The sequence below is a fragment of the Fundulus heteroclitus genome, unplaced genomic scaffold, assembly GCF_011125445.2.
Source record: "Fundulus heteroclitus isolate FHET01 unplaced genomic scaffold, MU-UCD_Fhet_4.1 scaffold_79, whole genome shotgun sequence".
Lineage (NCBI taxonomy): Eukaryota > Metazoa > Chordata > Actinopteri > Cyprinodontiformes > Fundulidae > Fundulus > Fundulus heteroclitus.
In genome coordinates this window covers 1,220,906-1,244,965 of record NW_023397241.1, presented here as the reverse complement: position 1 = coordinate 1,244,965, position 24,060 = coordinate 1,220,906, and the positions used below count along the sequence as shown (strand labels likewise).

Below are 24,060 nucleotides of genomic sequence, written 5' to 3'. Positions count from 1 at the left end.
TCTGTTGTATTTAACCTTAGACAGGGAGAACAAATGGTTCTCCCAGATAAGGCCGCAACAAAGCTTGCTACCATGTTTGTTTTCCACCCCCATGTTGTAAATTCCTGAATCCTTCTGACCCAACCCTCCTGACCCCCTCTTTGATGTGTGATAATAAAGGCAGAAGGACAGAGATGACCCGGCGCAGACGATCTCAAACTTTCAGGGAGTAACAGTTCTCCGTTTGGGTTTATCTTTTGTCCTCTTCTATAGAACAGTCTAAAACTTGTGTTGTGTGCTTTTCGTTCTAGGATAAAATGGGTTATTTATAATAACCCTATCACAGTTCCGCTTGGATTTTATTTACTGCACAGCATAGATATGCTGTGCGCGCTGAATTCAGATGCTGTGCGCGAACGCAGTTTAGAGGGAACACTGCTTTGGTGCGTCAGAGTCAGTTCCTGTATCGGTCATGTGACTTTCCCATAGCGATACACGCATCGACACGGGTTTTGCTCTATCAACTCGACGCATGTGCCGACGCATCGGCGTTGCCGTACCCATCACCAGCATGTGAAACCAATTGTCAATCAGCGTTGCTTCTCAATTGGACAGTTTGATTTCACAGAGGTGTGATATACTTGGAGTTACATTGTGTTATTTAAGTGTTACATGTTAGTCCATCATATGTTACAATCACTGTACTGCTATTGTCAATTTGCACACACTTCTCTCAGGAATATCAAATTGCACAAGACTCAAAAATCATTGCACAAAGCACCATATTATCTCACTATTTGTGATTCATGAAGGACGGACTAATCTATGGAACATGGCTCATCACCTGTGAAGGGACTGATATGAAAGCCCTCAGACTTTGAAACAAACTTTTTTTTAATATATTTTGCACACTCAAATGTGGGGGAAAAAAAGCTGTACATATCTTTGTCTGTTTTTTTTGTGCGTCATCTAAGCCGGTGTATGTCCTAAAAAGAATTTCACCACAGTAATATGCGGTGAAAAAAAGAATCAACTCCTGCCACTACATATACTTGCATATTCATATGGTCTTACAAAAAACTTTTCTGTACACACAAAACATTTCGGTTTGCTGCCATTATCCTGACAAGTGTCAATATTTTGATTAGTTTCTCTTATGTACCACCTGCATCCATCATATGGTCTGTTAATTGTTAGTAATATATTCCTGCTGCTATTTGGGTTTACACATTTGGTTTGCTGCAACATTCCTGACAAATGACAAATACCAACATTTGTAAAGTTTCACATTTGTTTTCTGTTTTTATTTGAAACCTTGAAATGAAATTTCGTTCAAATGTACATTGTGAATGTGAAGTTGAATGACAAAGTTATGTCTAACTCTATATGTCTGTCAGAAGAAGAGCTCATTAGACATTTTGGAGATAAAGCCAAATAGGCCAGACTAAGATTATGTGTACATGTACACAGGAGGGATAGTGTGTATATCGTTAGAAGAATGATGTGGCTGGAACTGCCAGACAGGGGGCCCAGAGGAACAAAGAAAGATTTTATTGATGTAGTGAAAGAGAATATGAAGATGGTGTCAGACATGATGCAGAATATAGGTTTAGATGGATACAGATGACTAGCAATGTCTACCTGAAAGGGAAAAGCCCAGAGGGGAGTAATGTAACTAATCAATTCAGAACGTGTCTGTCAATCGTCCTGTGTATAATGGATTCAATCATTTATTTCTGTGTATAAACCAGAAATTTGTCTTTAAAAGTGCCTTGACATCTGAATTTTAAACATGGGAAAAGGAATAAGACATTGAAATAGCATATCTTAGGCCCTGTGGCAGACTTTGTAAAGCACATAAAATCAGACAATTATGAAAACCAGCATTTAAGAAAAAAAATCTTTTAATAACTCCAAAGTCATACACAAACAGCTGGTAAGAAATGTAGATAATTATAACTTTCCTAAAAATAGAAGTTAGATTTATAAGAGCAGAATTACTTTGCCACTCTTTTGTTTGATATAAAAAACATTGGATTGAAATGTGCAAGCAATGAGTTTTGCAAGGAATTTTAGTCTAGCTAAATATTAATGAGTTGACAAAGATCAAGCAATGATCATAATTCCTAAGGAATGTGGACTTCATCTGCATGTAGATATTCTCTTTGTTGATCTTTTTTCCTCTTCCAGTGTGCCGCTTAGGTAGCAGTTTGGGCAAAAAAAAAATCTTTTTGGTTCTTTCATTTTTCAAATCATTGAGCACAAAAATGTCTAATCAGTGTCAATATTAAAGAACAGTGTGGTGATGCAGACAATCAAATAAGTTTGTGGTTTGTTCTTGGAAGTAGACTAAAACAATATAACATTTCTACCAGTAGATAGATTTAGAAAGGCAATATGGGGTTTGGCAGCTACTTTGAATACAAACTGAACTATATAACAAAAAATTTGACCTGAAGAATTATTGTTGACTCTTACCAATTCTAGCACTTATTTTAGAATGAACTCAACATATTTATAATTTGTAATATTTGTAAAATTATTATTGGTGAAAAGATGCAAAAGGCAACTGCAGAGAAGCTAATATCTAAAATACAATACTTACAAAGCACTAGGTGCCTTTAGTTTCAGACTGAATAAGGTTACCCATTATGCTTTTGAGATGTCTTGGATAGATCAACTGCAAGGTAGATGTTGCAGAGCCTGATGTTAACTGTGAAGAGGGATAGGTCTCAGAATTGGTTTCTCTCTAGTCTAGTGTTTAACAGGGATGTGTTTATTGCCTGTCTCATTTATCTGCATTATGTGTGGAACTGGAGGTAAAGCTTTTTCTCAAAACTTTCCTATTTATAAGACCCAGAACACAAAAACATAATCCACGAGTGTGCCTGCAGCAGATTAAACCAGAACTCTGCAGGAGACTCACTGGAGGATATGTGCTCTCAAATTCACACAAATTATGAAATTTCTGCCATATAAACAATCCTATCACACAACCAAACAACATGAATCTTCCATTTTAACTGAAATAAAAAATAGGAAAGGTGTGCTCACTCAACTCAGTCAGTTGGCGAGGTCTGTAATGTCCCACATTTCTACCTAGACTAATCACTTTACTTGTAGTCTGCAACTCTCACACAGTCAAGACAACATCCTTCATTCCCATTTGTAAAGTTTCAACATCTTCTCTGTAAGAGAAGCCAGAAAGTTTTCTCCATTCACAGAAAAGGGGCTGATGTCCAACACTGGGAGGTCAGCTGGAAGCTTCTGAAGCAGAGAGCCACTTCCTGCATCCCACACCTGGGGAGATGGAAAATAAATTACATTGGTTTCAAGTGCTGGACTGGTAATGTGGCAATATTAGGCATTTTTGTAAAGGGTTGATAGAACAAAAATATGTGTTTTGTTCCAATGGCTTTTGGTCCTAAAGGCTTTTTGGACATCTTTTGCAGTAGATAAAGCAAGTACAACAAAACGTTCCTCCAAAAAACAGTTAAAAACCAGGATAATCTATAAATCCATATATGCTTATAAACTCCTTAGAGTTTCACTCAATGTGATTTAAACACAAGTATCTATGTAACAACTTACAACAGGCAGAGCTGCATGCAGACAGGTAAACAATTCTAACGTGGGTACTAGAGATCAACAGATATAGGTTTTTTAAGGCAAATACAGATTATTTTGACATCAGGCATACCAATATGTGTGGCCAATTTTTTTGGGCCGATTATTAAAGCCAATTTTGCTTTTGTTTTTTCGTTTACATGGGAAAAATAACACAATGATAACAAACGTTACAAAAGTGTCAATTAAACCAAAAATAAAAATTAATTAAAAGGAGCATAGTTTTGGAGTTTTTGCAAAAGTCCCCCCCTCTGCCAAGACATTAAAATGACACCAGTGTTGTGCATGGGAGAAGAAAAAAGCATCTGCTGTTGCAACTGCACAGCTCTTTTATTTAGAGGTGTCATGCATTCTAAGATAAAACGACTATAGATATTGAAGTTAGCCGGTGTTCTCCTGCTAATGCATCAATGACGGTGGAGACGCAACAAAGAAGCCAGGTGAGCGAGAGTGTACACCGTGTCACAAAGAATACGACCCTGATCACCCTCTCATGAACTGACTGGATAAAGCCTATAGAGGCAACTGCAAAATGGATGGAAACTCGTTTTACATGCCAGGCATGTATGAGGAGGGGGAAAAAGACTTAAACTTGCACAAAGCTAAAAAAAACAAAAAACATTAACAATGGATAGCAAACAATGTAGAACACTTAAATATATATAACAATAAAAATAAACACTTAACTGTTTGTGCACTTTGTGTATGAGCAGGGTGTCTTTGTTGTACAAATTACCTTCCTAATAACATTTGTAAACAGCAATATAACAAAAATATAAACAAATGTAAACAATCAGAAGATATTCTCAGTAAGGTAATTTCCATTGATGACCTGGTGTAAAAAACCCCACCAAGATTCAGTTTGATTTATATACTAAACAGCTTTTTGTACTTAAAAAGTTTTATTTTTTAAGTACAAAATACTTAAAAAGTAAAAAATGTAATAAAAAAAAAAACATCATGTTTTATTATCCAATCTATTGGGCCTGAAAGAAGCTGTCAAAGATGTATACAGAGAGGAAGACATGCGTACAGACACACAGAGCACTCGTAGCCAATCTACACCACTCTGTCACATCTTTCTTGCTCTGACAGTCTTGCTTCAAATAGCGTTGCGACTCAAATTAAACTTAATGAAAGTGTCACAGCGAGATAACAGTTTCTTGTTCATGGAAGGAGGAGAAAAAACACTAACGACCGCTTCATATGGACATTATTTTCTGGAAAGCTAGAGGCTGTGATTGGTGATTGTTTTCAAGCGCATACATGATTCTCTATGGCAATGCCCACTTATGCTGCGTTTGCAGCTCACGAGATGGAGATCAGACATGGGTTTTTAGACAGTGGGAAATGAGTTTTATACAGACTTTAACTGGCTCAACCATGATTTAAAAAACAATGTTAACACGCGTGTTTCAGTGGCAGAGTAAAAGTAAAAAACAAAACAAAAAAGACCCGCACCACTCGGCTGCTCCGTTCTCAGAGTGAAACAGAGCTGTTTCCTCCTAGTCACAGTGACAGACATTCAAAGGGAAAATACAGCTAAATTAGATGGTTAAAATTCAGTCAAAGCTGAAAACTTACTATTGTTGTTGGCACTCAGTCTTACATTACCAGCTACTCTCTACCAGGGAGAGAGCAGCAATGTATGCGTGTTTCATGTGACGTCAAGGCATGGCAGCTGAATGCACTAATAGATTGCCCAATTTATGCACTTATTAGCCAATAACAATACAAGACAAAAACGCCAACATTGGCCAAATATAGACTAGCCAATAAATCAGTTGACCTTTAATTTACAACAACTAAACACTGATTAAACACTTTTTACCTATTATTATAATACTTAGATAAACCATCTGCAGCACAGAAAATGTTTTATAAAAAAATTTATTCAAATAAAAAACTAGTGTCCAAACGATTAAAAATTTTGATCGCGATTATTCTCATAATTTCAACAATAAACTCGAGACTAATCGCAAATTAAAGGCATACTATGCAACATTTTTCAGTTAATTAATGTGTTCCATACCGTTTTGGATGATTAAATGAGTCATTTCAGGTCGAACAAAGGTTTTCTCGGCCGCCCTGGTGGTCTGTGGGGGAAATACCGCACTTGCAATAGCGTACCGTGCACGTGACGTCACCGTCTCAATAGCAATGCCCCTTTTGCCGCTTAGGTAGGGCATACAGGTAGAGAACGCCCGTAGCAACCAGCTATTACACGCACAGAATGTAGCCCAGGCTTCATAAGCTGTTACATGTAAAAGTCTGTTGTTTAGTTTGTCTGAATGTGTGAGAGAGAGAGCTGGCATTTATGGGGTTAACTCAGCCGTACAGCGCAGAGAGAGACGGGCGCGTCTCAGTACTGCGGCTGCGCACAGCGCTCTGAGAGACAGTTGGAAGGAGGACACATGTTCCGGTTGCACGAGAGGCTCTCTGCTTCGGAAAAAGAAAAAAAAAGTTAATACATAAACTTAGCGGTTGAAAAAAACCTCGCAAGCAAATTCCAGGATTCATATTTGATGTTGCCTACTCGGCGGTGTGTTTAATATGCATTTTGAGCGATGTAACGCCGAATAAACGTGTGCTAACGTCAGCACCAATTAGCCGCTAACTGCTAATGTTGATACCATATGCGTTAGCCGTTAGTGTAGGAGCCAGGATGAACTATCATTGAACTCAGCTAACAGAGCTGACGAATTTTCTAAGTCCTAACATGTCAGGGTAGTTCAGATAAATTGCTAGGTAATTATTTGTGAATATCATTTATTGAAAGTGGTGTGTGTATTGTATGAAAGGAGAGGGTAATTTGAGTATTTTATTTCATTTACACTGTTGAAGTAAGACTCAAATGAGAATTACCTATTTTTGTTAATTCATTTAAATTGATATATAGGTCCTATTTGTGTTATTTATTTTAATTAAGGAGTTATGGCCTGTAGTATTTTAATTTTCGGAATAAATGAATGAATGTGGCCTGTCCTACAGGTCAGGTTTTTTTTTTTCTGAGATAAGACTTGGTGACTCTTGACGCGGAGGAAGAGGCATCAGCGACACCAGTGGTCCACAATAAAAAAAAGATACCAGCGTTGGATAGCTATCGGGCTGATCCCAAGCATCTGTTGGAGTGACGGGATCCATAGAACTAGATGGCGAGCCAGAACTGAAGGAATAAGAACTGAACGACTCTCCCAAACCTGCGGTGTTAGGACAGAGTGAAACGCATTAAAGGGCCCCAACGATACCAAACAAGAACTAAACTGAGCTCATATTTTTTTTTCTAATTTTCTTTATTTTATATTGTGCGCACTTTATTTCTTCATATTGTTCATATTGTTTACATTCATGATTAACAATACATTTTTGAACATAACTTGTGTGTGAGTGTGGTCAATGTTGATGTTTCATCCTGGGCTCCGTGAGTGTTACCTTAAATTTCTGATAATTGGTCCAAAACTGTGAACCTGAAACCCAAAATTACATTTAATTCTTAAAAGAAATAAGAGGTGGGTTACAAACAGAACCAGCAATATGACCGACTTTGCAGCCATTAAACTTTCCCAAGACGATGTCCCAGGCGAACGGTTTACTGGTCGCACTGTCGAAGAACACACCAACCTTCAGCTCAAACGATGGCTTGAGTGTCGAGGGCTTAAAAAGACCGGAAAACGGGCCGAGTTGATTGAACGGTAAGCTTTGTTTTTTTTTCCTGCACGGCGGTCATGGCGCATCAAAGTCTGAAAGTTTAAGCTCCAACCCCCGGAATTCATTGGAAAAGTTGAGAAAACTCTCCTGGTAAATTTTTTTTTCAATTGGACAACATTTACCCCTCCCTCATCGACCTTGAAGTTTCACCCTGAGGATCCCCGAGAGACACTTTTCATCAGGGAATAAATAGAGCGTATAAGGATTAAAATGAGAATGAAAACAAAAATTAATAAAAACAACAATCCTTGAAAACAAATATATTATAAATGGTTACCCACTAATATTACACATATTAAATGTATTAAACTTTAACAAAAATCCTAAGCAAAATGTCTTTCTCCCTCGCAGGCTGCCGCTTCTTCTAAAACAAACAAAAAAGTTTGTAGCGGCTGTAGCCCAACGTAAATCAAGTGTAAAACTGCAGTATAGTTTTACACAACATGGAAGTATAATTTTGGTTCCATGAACACAATTTGAGTACTCCCCGATTCTGTGCCCTTCAAGGATCCACAAGGCTCCTAGGGAGTCCTAGGCCCGTCCGACTTAGTGCTCCTGCTGGGCCGCCACACCAGCAGCCACGGTCTTCTTTATGGCTATCGCGTGGAGTCCGGGAACTCCACGCGATGACGAGAGACAACTTGGAGGAGAAATTGCAGTTGCTCCTCATCCTGGATGAGGGCAACTCCTCGCTCTGTGTGGTCGTTGATTACCACTATCCTCTGCACGAAGGCCGCGGCTGTCAGGAAGTCCTCTCCATCCAGGTGTAGAGGAAGCCGTCATCCAGCACAGCTTCTGGAAGAACCGGCGCGTGTTGGTTGATGCAGCGAGTCCAGAGACGGCTTGGCTGGGCAGCTTTGGGCGCTTCGCTGGAAATTCATCTCCCACTGTGGTGTGAAGTGAGGTGAGGATTTTCCTCTTCTCCTCCAGAGTGACCAGGGGGTCAAAGAGCGCCAGAGCGACAAGCTCCTCCAAGAGGTACCACAGGTGCCCTTGCAGCTTGGTCAAAGCTGCCTTGCCCACGTCCCGGTCGACGTCCATGTAGGTTGTCAAATCTTTCAGCAGTTGCAGGTCATGTCAAGGGGCAGCTGTGGCTTCTGGAGCCAGTGTCCAGGCTTTTGTGTACAGGCGACTGATGAAGACAGAGTCCTCCCTCGCTGTGAGCTTGAATTGGCTCCGGAACATCCACACCTTCAGTGCATAGATGGCTTTCGACATCCACCTTACATGGTGCATGGATCCGGGGGCTAGAAACCTTACTCATCATGGGGGGACCTGGCCAAGGAATGGTAAATGGCTTGTACTTGTATAGCGCTTTAACTAGTCTTGACGACCTCCAAAGCGCTTTACACTACAGTTCAGTCATTCACCCATTCACACACACATTCACACCCTGATGGTGGTGAGCTATGTTAGTAGCTACAGCTGCCCTGGGGCACACTGACAGAGGCTAGGCTGCCATGCACCGGCGCCACCGGGCCCTCTGACCACCGCCAGCAGTTAATGCGGGTGAAGTGTCTTGCCCAAGGACACAACGACAGAGATAGTCAGAGCGGGGGATCGAACCGGCAAACCGCCAATTGCAAGATGAACTCCCTAACCTCTGTGCCACGTCACCCCACAAAGAAGGAAGATCACAGTCAATTCCAGCAGCTCCCGGTAGTCGTCCCGGAGGCCCTTGTGGTTGCAGAGGGTGCTCTGGAACCAGTTCTTGTCCACATGGTCCAGCAGAGGACGCACATGGGGGTGGGAATCTCTGGACTCAAACTGGCTCTGATCAATGAATTTCCAGTGATCTTGGAAGCGCTTAAACAGGGTCAGTTTTGGAACTGACGTGGGGCCCATGACCATCGTAAAAGCCGCAGCGAGGAGCAGCTCAAGGACATGATGGTGGCACGCGAAGTACAGGAGATCTTTTTTGGGCTGCTGTTCAATCAGGACACAAGCCCCATTGTTTCGGCCAGTGTTGGAGGCTGTTGTGTCAAACAACATCCCACCGATGCGCTCAGTAAGGTCCCAGTCTTCAAGTGCCCTGACACAGATCGACATATCACATCAAAAGTGATGATTGGACATTACAGGAGTGTTTCAAAGTTTAGCACATGCCGATACGTTGTCGTTCTAATGTCAGCCACCACGGGGCACTGAGGCTAAACTTCAAGGTCGATGAGGGAGGGGTAAATGTTGTTGGAATTTGAAAAAAATTCACCAGGAGAGTTTTTTTGACTATTGCAACGAATTCCAGGGGTTGGAGCTAAAAAAAGATGAATTCCAAAATTTACCCCTCATTAAGGACCACCCTAATGTATATGTTTAATGTTTGTCTTATTTGAAATGTTTTTGAGTAGGCTATCCTGGTAGCAAGGTATCATGTTAGCGCCTGCTACCATGATAGCCTATATGCTATCATGGTAGCAGGCGCTTCATTATTAACATGTCGGCCACCAAAATACTCTTACCTGTTCACTACTTGATGTCGCTGGAATTGGGTCAGGATGTTCTTCGGTGGGCCCTTTCCTCCGACAAAATGCTTGCCACATATGTAGGCCGACCGCACCGGTGTACTCAGCGCACACATTTCTCCTTGGCACTCTTGAATTTCGGGAAAGTAATGAAGAAAACATCCTTCATATGCGGCCGATCAGCGTACCTGGAGTCGCTGTTGCACGTTCCATAGCAACAATGTTTAAAAACCATGGTCTTAGATTTGGAAAAAGCAGTCGTTTTAACGAGTAAAACCTAGGCTAACGCACGTCTCTTTTACAGCGAAACAGCGGCGGACTATGTAAGTTTGCCCTACTGCGTACCACGTGATGTGACGTCATCGTGACGTTACGTTTCTAAAAATAGCTCGCTCGCGGTACGCTATTGCAAGAGCCCTCGGCCCGCACCCACAGGCTCAGAAGTCTCGTGCAAGACCGGTCTTGCTTTACGGCGAGAACTCCATGTGTTTTTGCCCTGCCATTCACTATATGCACGCGCGAAAGCAACAACAAAGAACCGCGTGTTAACGTCAAATAAACATGCAAGCATATCGAGTTTTATTTTTATTATTATTATTTTTATTTATTTATTTATTTTTTTTATGTTGGCGAGACGCGGCCGCCTCGCCAAGATAGCGCTGCAGGAAACCCACTGTTTGTACTGCCGTTTTTTCGACTTTTCGTTGCGTTCGCCTGTCTGCTAAGCTCAAAACAACCGCGCCTGGCTTGACGGAGGAACCAGAACAGCTGAGCATCTTTATGACAGTGCACTTTTACTTTCGCCCTCTGGGGGGAGCCTCGCTGGAAAATCAACCCCGGTTGTATAGTATACCTTTAATCAAATTAATCACATTATTTCTGAAAGTGCAGTATCCGATTTGGGATTTTCAATATGCAATTTTGCAATAAATGACACGAATAAAAAACATGCTTGTACCAAAAATATTTGTAGTTTTTATTTTCAAGCAGTTTTCAGAATTGGAATGAAAACATGCTGGTGCCAAAAAATGTTAAACTCTGGCCTATAATGGCTAAATCACTAATCAAAACGCCTTGATGTTTACACAATGTGTAAATAAATAAATATTTTATGCCAAAATATTTTTTTTACCTCTTAAACAAAGAAAGACATGGTATTAAGCATTGACATATAAATAAATACTAATTTTACATTTTAATAAAGTCACAAGTTTTCTTTTTTTCATAAAGCCTGGAAAAATATTTTAAATTTTCAGGTAATTTCAGAGTCTTACACTTTTCTTGCAATTGGGCCAGGAGCTTAGTACCCTTGAAAGAGACAGTTTAGCAAAGCTTGCAACTCCAGGGTACTTTGTTTGGCAATGTGATTCAGCCTTAGTTTGTCAAATACAAAGAAAACAAATTAATAAGCATTAAAGTATGGTTTATGGGTTGGGTTTCTGCAATGTTATCAGCTTGTAAAAACTCATCTTCAGAACCAATCTCTGCTCGAAATGGTGATCTGCACCACAAAATCTACTTTCAGCAGTTATCAGCAGTTATTGCAACCATAAACTGCAGAAAATACGGGCAGAGTTGCTCCCTCTGCCTTTACTCCCGTCAGCTCCTATGTCAGTCTAGAGGAGGATGCGCTCCAGCAGATGATCAGGTGGAGGGATATTTCAGATGGTTATACTCACTGTGTCTCTAATGCGGCAACGCAACTTACATTAGAGCCCAAATAAGCGATTTCACTTTCAGAAACAAGCCCAAAAAAACTGCAACCCGCAACTCATAAAATTTTCCAGCGACTTTAGAGAAAAGAAGTCCAAAGTCGCATGAAATAAGCGGACTTAGCAACAGTGGACGCGGGTCTGTTTTGCTACAGCCTCTAGCATTCTTGTAACTACAGAAAACACGAGCGTAAAAAAAAAAAAAAAAAAAACAGTCCAGAGCGCTCTGGAGAAAAAAAAAAAAAACAATATTAGCGCGTCACAAAAAATGTCACCGTTATGGTCTAACAAAGTTAACGCGTTAATACCACATTAAAACTGACAGCCCTACAAATACAAATCATCAGTCCACAGGAACAAGGAATTGATACCTTGACTAATTATAACCAGAAATTACATTTGCTTGAGTTGACACTTCAACCTCTACAGAAGTATTTTTAAACTCTAGAATCTGTACTTCTACTTGAATACTTTTGACACCTCTGCCTAGTTCACTCATTTAGTGAGATCAAATATAATATGTAAATGCATGAGGCAGTAAACTCATGTAATGCCATTGGTCATAGCAGTACTTGTTAAAACTGAAACTGTATTTTTACATTTTACTGTAGTTTTTGTGTGAACTTGACCAAATTTTAAACTAACTCTGGAGTTTTAACAGTACAGTTAGAACAAGCAGTTTTTCCCCTGGCCTACCTCAATGTCGGAGTGAGGGAAGTAACAATGACAAGCATCAATGATAGGTGAAAAAAACTAACAAAACCTTTGTCTTGTTAATTTAGAAGTTTTTGTTATCCAAAATTTTATTTAAAAGGTGCCATGACATTACTGTATAAACCATTTCATGTAGTTGATATCGCTGCAATTTTAAATTCTCCAAAGGAATTTATGAAAAAAAACTTTGGCTTGTTGTTTTGACAGGTGTCCCTCCTCAATAGAAGGGTTAATTGCGCTAATGATATGCAGCTCTACCAAGTTGACTTTACCCTAAGTAAATTAGAATATTTTTTAAAATAGCAGAATGAGAAAAAAAAAATATTGAGCAAGCACAACCACAGAACTTACCATGGTGGAGTTGGAGGCCTCATCCCCAGCGCAGACCAGCAACCCACGTCCATCTGGATTCCTGAAGACCGTGTTTTTAGTGAGCAATTTGCAGGATGAGCCAGCACAGAATGTCTGCACAGGGGAGCAGGAGCAGCCGGGTAGCTGACTCGAATCCTGCTGGGGGGCACGAGTCAGTGCCATCAGGACACATCGTAGATTCTGATGGGAGCGTCCTGTAGCATGGACAATATTCACTGAATAACAATACCTTAAGCTTCAGACAAATACCTCTCAGTTCTACAGCACATCAGCCTGCACCCAGGTTTGGAAAAGTAGCGGGACTTAATATAGTTCTGCAGTGATTTGACCATAGGGGAAGAGAGGGGACATGGAGAATTAACAACAAAGCCATAACATGTTTTTAGTTTCAGGATAAGCATACATACTGTTTACACCAGGTAGTTCAATTCAATTTAATAAAATGTTATTTATATAGCGCCAATTTATGAAACATATCATCTCAAGGCAATTTACAAAGTCAAATTCAATAATATTATACAGGTTGGGTCAGATTATACAGATTGGTCAAAAACTTTCCTATATAAGGGAACCCAGTTGATTGCATCAAAGTCCCAACAAGCAGCATTCACTCCTGGAGAAGTGTAGAGCCACAGGGAGAGCCATCTGCATTGTACATGGCTTTGCAGCTATCTCTCATACTGAGCAAACATGAAGCGACAGCACACAGTCCACTTGTATCTTTCATTGAGTGTTTAACCTGTGTCTCTATCAGCTTTTGGAAATAAATACTTAGATAATTTTGACCAAATTATACAAAATGTATCTTTTTACATCATGGGACTTAATGTGATCTTTTCAATGATATAAATTTCATGCACGATAGCAAGCCATTCTTCAATGGTAGGTGGTTCCATGTACATGTTATAACCTATTTTTTACTATCCGCCATAAGACCAAACAATTTTCTGTCTTCTCTAGTCTTCTGTAGTATATCACCCATGTACACAGTGGTACATCTAAAAGGAATCTCCAAAAACATGTTCTGTGACTGTGTAATAGCTCCCAGAAAAGTCTTATATTATGGTAGCCCCAAAAGATGTGCACATGTGTGGCTCCTCCAGTCCTGCACAGTCCCCAACATGAATCTCCACGGCCTAAATGTCTTTTCTGGATCGGCGCGATGAAAAACCTCACAATGTTCTTCCAACAGAACTCCCGCCACGCACTTGATGCTGTGAAAGTCCACTGAATTTGACACGTTTTCCCAGGATTCAGGTCAGATAAGTTTGTTTAGTTCAGTCGCCCACTTCTACTTGAGTCCGTACTCCCTTGTTTGTGAACTGATATCCATTGTACAATCACTGGAAATCACTGTTACGTTGTACATGATAGGAACACATCTAAAAATCCAACGCTGCAGCCACTCAAGTAATGTTTCAGATTTTGCTTAAAATGATGTCTGACTTGAAGGTATCTTTAGAAGTCAGCTTTTCCTAGACAATGCTCATTTTGTAAAGCCTTAAACTTCTTAATGACTCCTTGTGAAGAAATTAATTATAGCATGTGAGGCCTTTAAGGGACCAACTTTTAAATCTGTCATCATTTTTGTTGGGTTCAAAATCAGAAATGCAGCTGTTAGTTACAGATTCAACTGGTAATACAGTAAGTGAACCGGAGTGTATAAATAATACCTTCCGCGATTTCTACAAATCTTTATACACGCCACAGATAAATCCATCAGAGAAGGATATCAAGCAATTTCTGGATAAAATTACACTTCCTAAATTATCAGATAACCAAAGAATGACACTGGACTCCCCGCTGACAACAGTTGAAACCCAGGAAGCTCTTAAAAGCATGCCTAATAAAAAGGCTCCAGGTCCAGATGGATTCCCTACTGAGTTTTATAAAGAGTTCTGGAATATTCTAGCCCCAACTTTCCACAGAATGTTGCAGGAAATACAGGAAAAAGGCAGATTTCCAGCTAATATGAATTCTGCCACCATCAGCCTTTTGCTCAAGCCAGACAAAGATCCTATGTTGCCCACCAGTTATCATCCCATATCCTTAATTAATGTTAATATTAAGATAATCTGTAAAGCTTTTGCAAAAAGATTAGACAAAGTAACTCCTCTCATAATACATCCAGATCAAACTGGTTTCATCAGAGGAAGGCAGTCATCCACAAATACACGCAGGTTACTTAATTACTTTAATTGATTATTCCTACAGTAAAAACATTAAAACCAATATATTGTCTTTAGACGCAGAAAAAGCATTTGATAGAGTAAACTGGAAATTTTTATTCGCTACTCTTCATAAATTCGGTTTTGGCAATTTTTTCATAAATTGGGTCAAAATTGTTTACAGTTCTCCAACAGCCTGTGTCAGGACAAATAATCAAATATCTTCCAGTTTTTGTCTACAGAGGGGCACCAGGCAAGGATGCCCTCTTTCTCCATCACTTTTTGCCATCTTTATAGAACCTCTAGCAACAACAATCAGACAAACAAAAGCTGTAAAAGGTATAAAATGCATGAAAACAGAGCATAAGATTAGTCTATACGCGGATTATGTATTACTTTATCTCCAGCATTCAAATAATTCTCTTTCACAAGTAATTAGAATACATGAATCTTTCTCTAAAGTATCAGATTACTCTTTAAACTGGTCTAAATCTACGGTACTGTCAATTAATTGCTCTCTCGAAAACTCCCTAGATTTACAAATGCAATCAGGAAATATTAAATATTTAGGTATTACTGTATCGTCTAAATTAATGGATTTACTTAAACTTAACCACGCCCCACTTTTAAACAGGATAGAAGAGGACCTTAAAAGATGGAAATCGCTTCCAATCTCACTTATGGGTAGGGTAGCTTCAATAAAAATGATGGTCCTACCCAGAATTAATTATTTATTTTCAATGATCCCCAATAAACCATCATCTGACTGGTTTAAATCTCTAGACTCTGCCATTTCTAAATTTCTTTGGAAAGATAAACCCCCACGTATTAGCTTAAAGACAATACAGAAGACTAAAGACAGAGGAGGATTAGATTTGCCTAACTTCCATAACTATTACTTAGCAAATACGCTACAATACATCTCTAAATGGATAAAAAATAGTCATCTATATGAGCCTTGGTTAGATATAGAACAGGAAATGTGCAATAATATCATGATTTCAGAATTGCCGTTTATCAGCTAAAATATAAAACGGCATACATGCTTCAAAAATATCAACATTAGTTTGACTCTGACAGCATGGTGGGAGTTCCTTAAAATGACAAAGTCATCCCTTATCCCATGCAGTCGTACACCTATCTGGAATAACCCTGATATCCCACAAAGTAATAAAATGATAAACTTTACATACTGGAAGAATAAAGGTATTAAATATCTAGAACATCTACTTGACGGAACTGAGTTCATCAATTTTGCTAAACTAAATATGCAATATGGCATTAGTAAAAACAAATTCTTGGAATATGGACAACTTAAATCTATAATTAGAAATAAATATAAGCATATTAATGGTGGTTTACAAATCCTAACTAATATAATAGAGCTCCTAGATTTAACCCCCCCCCCCAAACTACTGTCTAAATCATACAGGACACTGACTAAAATAGATGATTCAATATCTCTTCCTATTATGAAATGGGAAAAGGATTTATCAGTCACCTTTGAACAAAACTTCTGGGCTCAGATATGTCTAAGAACTTTCAAATTGACTAGAAACACCAACTTACAACTAATATAATACAAAATCCTTCACAGAGTACACTACACAGGACAAAGATTATTCAAGATGGGTTTGGCACAATCTAATATCTGTCCGCACTGCATAGGCAATCATCCTGATAACACATGAATATAATTATCAGGATGATTACCTATGCATGAATATAATTATGGTTATGCACACCAGTGCAGAGGTTCTGGACACAGGTATGTAAGGACTTATCAAAGTGCCTGAGCTGTAAAATTACACATTCCCCATCAGTTTGCTTGCTCGGTAATTTTGAGCAAAGTCCTATGGAAAAAGAAATAGGGTAGTTCATTGCTATTGTTTTGATGCGGGTTTTTCGCGCATGCGCGCCGGACTGGTAGGCAAAAGGCGAACACAATGGCGGACGCAAACAGAGAAACTGACGAGTTCTCCATGTATTTTTCTTCTTTAGATAACATATCACAAGATCGTTTTAAGAGTAAGTTTATGGTTGATGGTTTCAGATTGCCAGATCCACACAGCAAAATCCTGAAGGGATGGAGCGAGTCTGTGAAATGCTGGCCAAGTGTTCCGTAAACACGCCAGGCAGTACACACGAGAGAGCACGAAAGCCCCTGAAACCACTGGACGGCTACAATTATTTTATATCGGGAAACCCCTGCTCTAGTCATTGTTCTACCTAAATAGAGGGGAGGTGGCGATCGCTACACGGGCCGGAGAAGCGGCAGAAGCAGCAGCCGCTGCTGCTTCAGACAGTGGCGGCGGCTGCTGCTGCCACTTCTCCGGCCCGTGTAGCGATCGCCACCTCCCCTCCGCCGCTATTTAGGTAGAACAATGACTAGAGCAGAATTAAGTTGTATTTACCGGAGATGAAATGTAGACTGCAAATTCTGTCGTAGTATGATAGCTCCCCCAGTCCATTGGGAGTGTCTGCCTGCGCCCTTTTCATTGAAAATATCCATTTCTTTCTTCGTCCTTCCTCCTTCGGTAAACGACAGAAACGTACATCCGACGATTTGGAATGCCTCTGTGTGCAACCGGGAGCACAACAAGTAGTAGGCATTGTAAATTCCAAAAATAAACAAAGTGAAAGTACGCTCTAAATCACCCGTTTTGTCATGTAGTAGACGAGAACAGTACTGTTCTTTGCCTACCCGCGGGACCCGGATGTAGCGCTGACGTCACGCGTGAACTACCCTATAGTTTACATCGTTTTCACTGAATTATGTATCGCAAAGAAAACTATCCTCATGAATTGGAAAAGTAAAGAAAATCTCAGTATCAATCAGTATAGAGATCTTTTGTTGGATCATATTAATCTTGAGACAGTATCTGCATCCACATCTGATTGGTCTCTTTGGGCTCCTCTGATCAACCCCATCACTTAGTGGAATGGGGGCGGTGGGTTGCTTCCTGCAGGGCACAGTGGCTGGATGGAGGGGTTCCTGGGGCACTGGGGGCACTTGGAGTGAGGCGCCTGGTGGATCTGACACGAGGGTCTGTTGCCCCCATCTGGGAAGGGCTTGGGAGGTCTACGGGCAGCCTACAGCAACCGCTTGCGGCGCTCTTGGGGAGATGCGTGGTGACGGACGTGGGTTTCTTACCTGGTAGCTGTGCTGCCGCTGGGTGGGGCCGGGGTGGGTCTGGGGGCCTGGGGTCCCTGGGGCACGCCGCCCTCAGGCAGGGGCCCCGGCGGGACCTCGGGGGTTCTCCCGGTGCAGGTTTCGCTTAGGGGGTGGGGTTTAGGATGGCTCATGCAGGCTGGCTGGCCAGGGTCCCCCCCTCTTATTTATTTATTTATTTATTTACTTTTTTTTTTGGGGGGGGGGGGTAAAGCCAGTAGGCTTGGTGGGTGGGCTGGGGGGTTGAGGTGTTGGTCCTGGTGGGTGGTTGGCTGGCGGGCCCTGCGGCCTCCCCCTGGCCCCCAGGCTACGGTGGTGCCGCTGGCGAGGCCCCCTTCTCTGGGTGTGGCTTTCGGGGAGCGGGGGTACCTATTGGAGTCAGTAGGGGAGCTGGCTCCCTGGGATGGCTTCCCAGTCCTTTGCTCCCCATCCCCGGCCTCCTCCCTCTGCCTGCTCCATCAAGCCACCACACATGTAGATCCTTGGGGAGGGGGCGTTACTGGAGGTTGCCACTTTCTGGTGACGCCCCTCTCCCCAATTTTATCATGCATCTTAGACACTTTCACTCCAAACATTTTCACAACGCACACTGTAGGCCATGGTATGGGGCTGCGCTGGCGGGTGGCTTGGCCCTCTGGCGCATTGGTGGGCCTCGGGTTTGGGGCGGGTTCCCGGGCGTGCGCCGGCCCACTCCCGGCGGCTGCTTCGCGGGGCCTGGCCGCGGGGGCGGGGCGCCCCTGGGGCCTCTGGCCCTCAGGGCCCATGGCCGGGACCACTTCAGCGGGGCTGGCTGCCGGCGGAGCCCATGGGCTCGTCTCCGCTGCTCTTGGGGGCGTCGGCATTGCAGTGGCTGGTGGGATTTCCTCGGGGTCGTCTCTCCTCTTTCCTTGGGGGGGGGGGGGGGTTGCAGATCCCCTGCTTTAGGGGCCCCCTTGGGAGTCCGGGGTTATGGGTCCCCTGACTCCTGCCTCCGTGCTCAGGGAAGGCGGGCCTTTGGTTCTCCACAACCACTATCGAGCTATTTCCTTCTGGATAATTTTCATCTAAACTAGTGCACTCTCACAAACTCCCAAAGGTGCTGGGTCCCAGGTATTAAATGTTCACTTATATACAGAAAGCTTATAATTTATTTATTTATTTATGTTCTTTCACTTTCTTTTTTCAGGTATCACATTATACATGTGAGCTCAAATAATAATACATATGATTTAGCAATGGCATCTAGGTGTTATTCGATTGTATCTGTTGCTTTATGTCTGTTGGTTGTGCTGTTCTTTTTGCATCTCTCTTTCCAGGTGATGGAGCAGACGGAGAACGTTTTATCACTCTCTCCCTTTTATCTCTTCTTTCTTTCACCTCTTCTCTTTTTTTCTCTCTCTTCTTGTTCTTCCTTTACTCTCCCATTGTAGTGTCTATATAATTTGAATTTCTCCCTGCAGGAATCACAATAAAGCTATTTACAAGCATAAATCAAGCGGAGCACTATGGCGAAAGCTGTTTGCTCCACTTGTAAAAGCAAAATCTGTTGAGCTCTATCTGGCATTGAGACATCAATTCCTATTGCCACATTGCTAGACAGGACACTTGGGGGAGGGGGGGGGGAGAAAAAAAAGAAATGTAGCTTTTAGAGAAATGTGAATGTAATCATTTTATTTTTACTAAGTTACAGGCATTTGGTTTGTTTTAACAGTTGGCCTTCAGGGGTGTTCTGTTTTTAACTTCAGACAGGGGAGAACAAATGGTTCTCCCAGATAAGGAATGTCTTGCCTCATCCAGCTGTGCATCTCGCAGGTGACTGATCAACACCCCCCACAAACTTGCTCCCCTTTTTGTGTGCAAACCCCCATGTTGTAAACTTTTGACCTCTCCTGTCCCTTTTTTTGAAGTTTGAGAATAAAGGCAGAGAGAAAGAGGTTGCTCGGCACAGATGATCCCAGACTGTCAGGGAGGGAACTAAAATAATAATAATAATCATTGTCTAAAATGTCTTTATTATGACAAGCCCTTAACTTAACAAAACCCCAAGTCAAACCCTTAATTTAACCAAATCCCAATCCCAAATCAAGCCCTTAATTTAACCAAATCCCAATCCCAAATCAAGCCCTAAATTTAACCTAATCCCAAATCAAGCCCTAAATTTAACCTTGTCTCTGTTAATGTCAAGTTGTCATAACAAAGACATTTTAAACAATGCCAACTTTGCTTTAATAGTGTCATAATTTACTGAATGACAATAACAACAGTCCTAAACATTCATAAAGAGTCATTTATATTCATAACAGGTGTTATGTCTTGTTTATGACAGTGTAATATCAGTCTTATGTACACCCCTTCAAATAAAGTGTAACCAGGACTTTTGAATCCAATAACAAGATCCGTTGTGTAAGAGTAGGAACCACCGTTAACTAGGGCGGTGGACAAGAAATAGGTGACCTCAGGCAACTAGATTGCCTAACTTGTTTATTGGAAAAAGGTGTGGCCCTAGAAGGGAGGTGGTTAGTATATCGGCCTTATCCTACTTATCTTGCTAAAGGGTCTCACAGGAACTCTAAGCAGGGTAAAACTCGATTCAGATGTCTTTAGAACCCTAGCTAGTTTGAGCTTTAGCCCAAGATAAAGAAGAATGGAGGGGGTTTAGTTCAAGTCAGACAACAACACATGAACTCAATTCAAACAAAGCACATTCAATAACGTATTAACCTGAGGAGGACAGGAGAGCTGAGGGTAGCTATTCTAGTGAAGTTGAATTATTCAGTTGATTGATCAGATTTGTAATGCAAAACCTTATTTGACTTTCATGCCATCAGAGGTGATAACTTCTTAGGGAATGGCAGGTTATTAATCTTGGTCAGAGTTCACCTCCCTATTGATTTAGCTGGAAGTATATCTGGGCCATACTTCACTAGAAGAGCTACCCTCAGCTCTCCTGTCCACGGCACTAGAGAGCGGCCAAGTCCAGGCGATGGATCGCTGTAAAGTATTGCAGCAAACATTAAGTGGTCTGTAGGACTGGCGTAAGACCAATCCCAGCTGCTGAAACATGGTTTAAAATGGGTAGCTTAAAAAAGATAATGGTTTCCCTAGGTCAGACGTCAAGTCAAAACTCGAAAATTGAAAAGTTAAAGAAAAAAGAAGAAGAAAAAAAAAATCACTATGAACTCATGATATTACCTAACCTGACGCCGCCAGATTGATTTGCTCCGCATATCCATCTGGAAACCTTCCGTTGAAGTAATTTTGGGAAGGGGCGAAAATACTGGTTAGCTGATTGGCCTATGTTGGTGATAGACGGGCCAAATAAACCAATCAGATCAACGAAGCATATGACGTACTCGTCAACATGCTCCGTCGTCGCTTGTAACAGAGCGACGACGAAAACACAACCACAAGCCAAGCTACTCTTGCTGCTGCAGGTAAAGGCTTGTTAGCTCAGCAAAGAAATACTCTGCAATTCCAATAAAACTTGCTTGATAGCCACGCAAACGCTAGTTTCATCGGCTGAAGCCGCCATGTTCTTTAGACTGAACTGTCGCGCATCTCGTTGCGTCACACCTCAACCCGCCTCAAAGCCAACGCTGATTGGACGTTCGTTTGGTGAACGGCTCCAAATTTTCTTTAACGGAGAGTAGCCAGACTGATCTGCAAGTGAAACCTTGAAAGCTCGCGAGATCAGGATGGTCTCACGAGGCTAGATATTACCACTAGTTAAAACTGATTGCTGTACATTGTGCAAAGGTAAATTTTTAATTAACTCAGAAACTAAATTAACCGTGTTAAATATCCAGTAAAACTAGATCCTCAATGAAATCCACTAAAATTCCTTAGATAGAAAGCTTTTTCACCAATTTGAATAACAGATAGAACTTGACAGCACTGTTTGATAAACGAGATCAACGTGGAATGTCTGTTATTGACTTGAAATCTGTCAACATTAGATAGAATTACATTTTATGGTAAATTCCCTTCAGGTGACATTTGTTTTGAATTGGCGCTATAATCAATTAGCTTTTCTCAAATGACATCAAATGGCTAAATTTAGAACAGCTTTGTATGCCATGGCCATTTTTGATTCAGATTAATGTTGAGAGGTAAAGCTTAAAAACTTTACTTGTACGCGTCAAATAGTGAACAGATCTGTCCTAAATATTGCCTCAAGAGACATGGTAAGGAAAAAACACAGCTGCGTTGGTATCTGCCAGAGTAACTTATATGATGATCATGAGCATATGAAGTCCCACCCCCACCCCATTCAGTTTCCTAAACCCTGAAGGAAGGCCAAGAAATGTCAATGTTGGATACAAGCTTTTAAACGAGACGACTTTAATATGGAAACTGACCAAAGTCCCACCCTGGGTCTTTCTGCATGGAGTTTGCATGTTCTCTCCGGGTACTCCGGCTTCCTCACACAGTCCAAAAACATGACTGTTAGGTTAATTGGCCTCTCTAGATTCTTCTTAGGTGTGAGTGTGTGCGTGAATGGGTGCTTGTCCTGTTTGTCTCTGTGTTGCCCTGCAATAGACTGGTGCCTCTCACCCATTGACAGCTGGAGATAGACACCAGCCCACCTATACTGTGTTCCTCAATTGAAGAGTGTTGAAATGAAGCTCCCGGGACGTGGTCCTCTGCAATACCAAAACAATGGTATTGCAGTTGTAGCCATTCTAGTTTGTACTCTGCATGTCTTAACAGCTCACAAACAAGAGCTGTCTCCTGGTAAATGTGACATCATTTGAGAAAAGCCCTATTGGATATAAACTGTAATCCGTGCTCATTCTATAACCCTACACAGATTTTGGACTAGTCCATAACTATAACAAAACAACGCCTTTATAAAGAGACTTAGCCTGTTTTATTTGTCTGACTGTAGACTGTCTATACTTGCCTTTTCATAAAAAATAACTGTTCTATCACCACTGTCTAATGATTAGAATGTAAAAACAGGGTCTTACCGGGCCGGTATGTGACCAGACAGTGTCGGCTCTCAGTCTCCACATGAATGTCTGTGCAGCCACCACTTTCTAGAGGCAGAATATGAGGTCTGTAGGTGGTCTCATTCATCTGCTCCCAGAAACAAGCACCCTCTAGTGAGCCAGCAATTAGTCCACCACATGGGAAAGAACTAGATGCCATCCGCGGGACATAGCACAAAGATGCTACTGGGCACCTAGAAACATCAGAGTTCACAAATGTAAGACCTAATAAAAGACAAGAAGTTGTGTCCTAATGTCCAGATGCAAAATTCTGGTGATACGTCAACTGGAGAAAGACTAGCAATACTCCTTTTAAAGAGATTTTACCTGGAGCGAAGAGGTTCCAACCCATGAATGTGCTTGCTGGTATCTCTGGTGTCATAAACAAGCACAGAGCCATTGCTTAGACCAGCGTAGACATAGTTACTATTATCCAAAGACCAGCAGCAACTCCATACTGGTTTGTCCGTTTTATAGGTCTGAACCACTGTGTTGGTAAGCAAACTGCAAAACAAGTATTTCTGATCAAAGACAAGCCAAATAATATTTCATAAAATTTAGTATGGAACTAAATTTGGGTTAGTAAGTTTGTTGGGGGTGGGAATTTGAAAATGAAAAAATTGAAAAAAACTATTTTTCAAGGAAATGCAAGGCACGTTTATAAAGCACTTTACATTAATAAAACAATTCAAAGTGCTGTACATCAGGGATTCCCAAAGTGTGGTGCACGCACCCCCAGGGTTGCGCAAGCTGCCGCTAGGTGCGCAAGGTGAAAAATGTAATGGCGGTCTTATGGTGTTTTTCCCCACACCATAAAAACGTGTAAATTAAGATTTCCAATGTAAAAAATTTAATCAAAAACTGTAAATTAATAAATAAAATGTATTCACACGAAAATCTATTTAGAAAAAGTCTTCTTCTACGCTTCATTTTAAGATGAAATATAGAGGAAGTTATCTTCTTCTACGCATTGTGCTGTATATGCACACCAAGCTTGTGGCCTCTACTTCATTCATTCTCGGAAATATGCTCAATTGGCTGAAATCAGGGAAACTGTCATGCAGGTGAGACATCTAAGGTCAATGTTAGTGATGAAGGAGGAGAGGAACCAAGATATTCAGGAATCGGAGGCAACAGACAAGGGAATTGCAACGGATCTGGGAAAAGACAACGAGC

General features: G+C 41.2%; 2 protein-coding genes across 3 annotated transcripts in view; both read right to left on the bottom strand.

Moving 5' to 3' along the window:
* LOC105922322 (trimethylguanosine synthase) overlaps positions 1 to 24,060 on the bottom strand; it is a 351,997-nt gene that overhangs the window by 73,455 nt on the left and 254,482 nt on the right. The window lies entirely within an intron of this gene.
* rfwd3 (ring finger and WD repeat domain 3) overlaps positions 1,509 to 24,060 on the bottom strand; it is a 77,924-nt gene continuing 55,372 nt past the window's right edge. For both annotated transcript variants that reach the window (XM_036134306.1, XM_036134305.1), the window contains 4 exons: positions 23,212 to 23,388; positions 22,864 to 23,078; positions 12,554 to 12,768; positions 1,509 to 3,279 (listed from right to left, as the gene is read on the bottom strand). In XM_036134306.1, the coding sequence (XP_035990199.1) occupies positions 3,136 to 3,279; positions 12,554 to 12,768; positions 22,864 to 23,078; positions 23,212 to 23,388 (751 nt within the window). In that variant the 3' untranslated portion in view covers positions 1,509 to 3,135. The remainder of the gene's footprint in view (positions 3,280 to 12,553; positions 12,769 to 22,863; positions 23,079 to 23,211; positions 23,389 to 24,060) is intronic.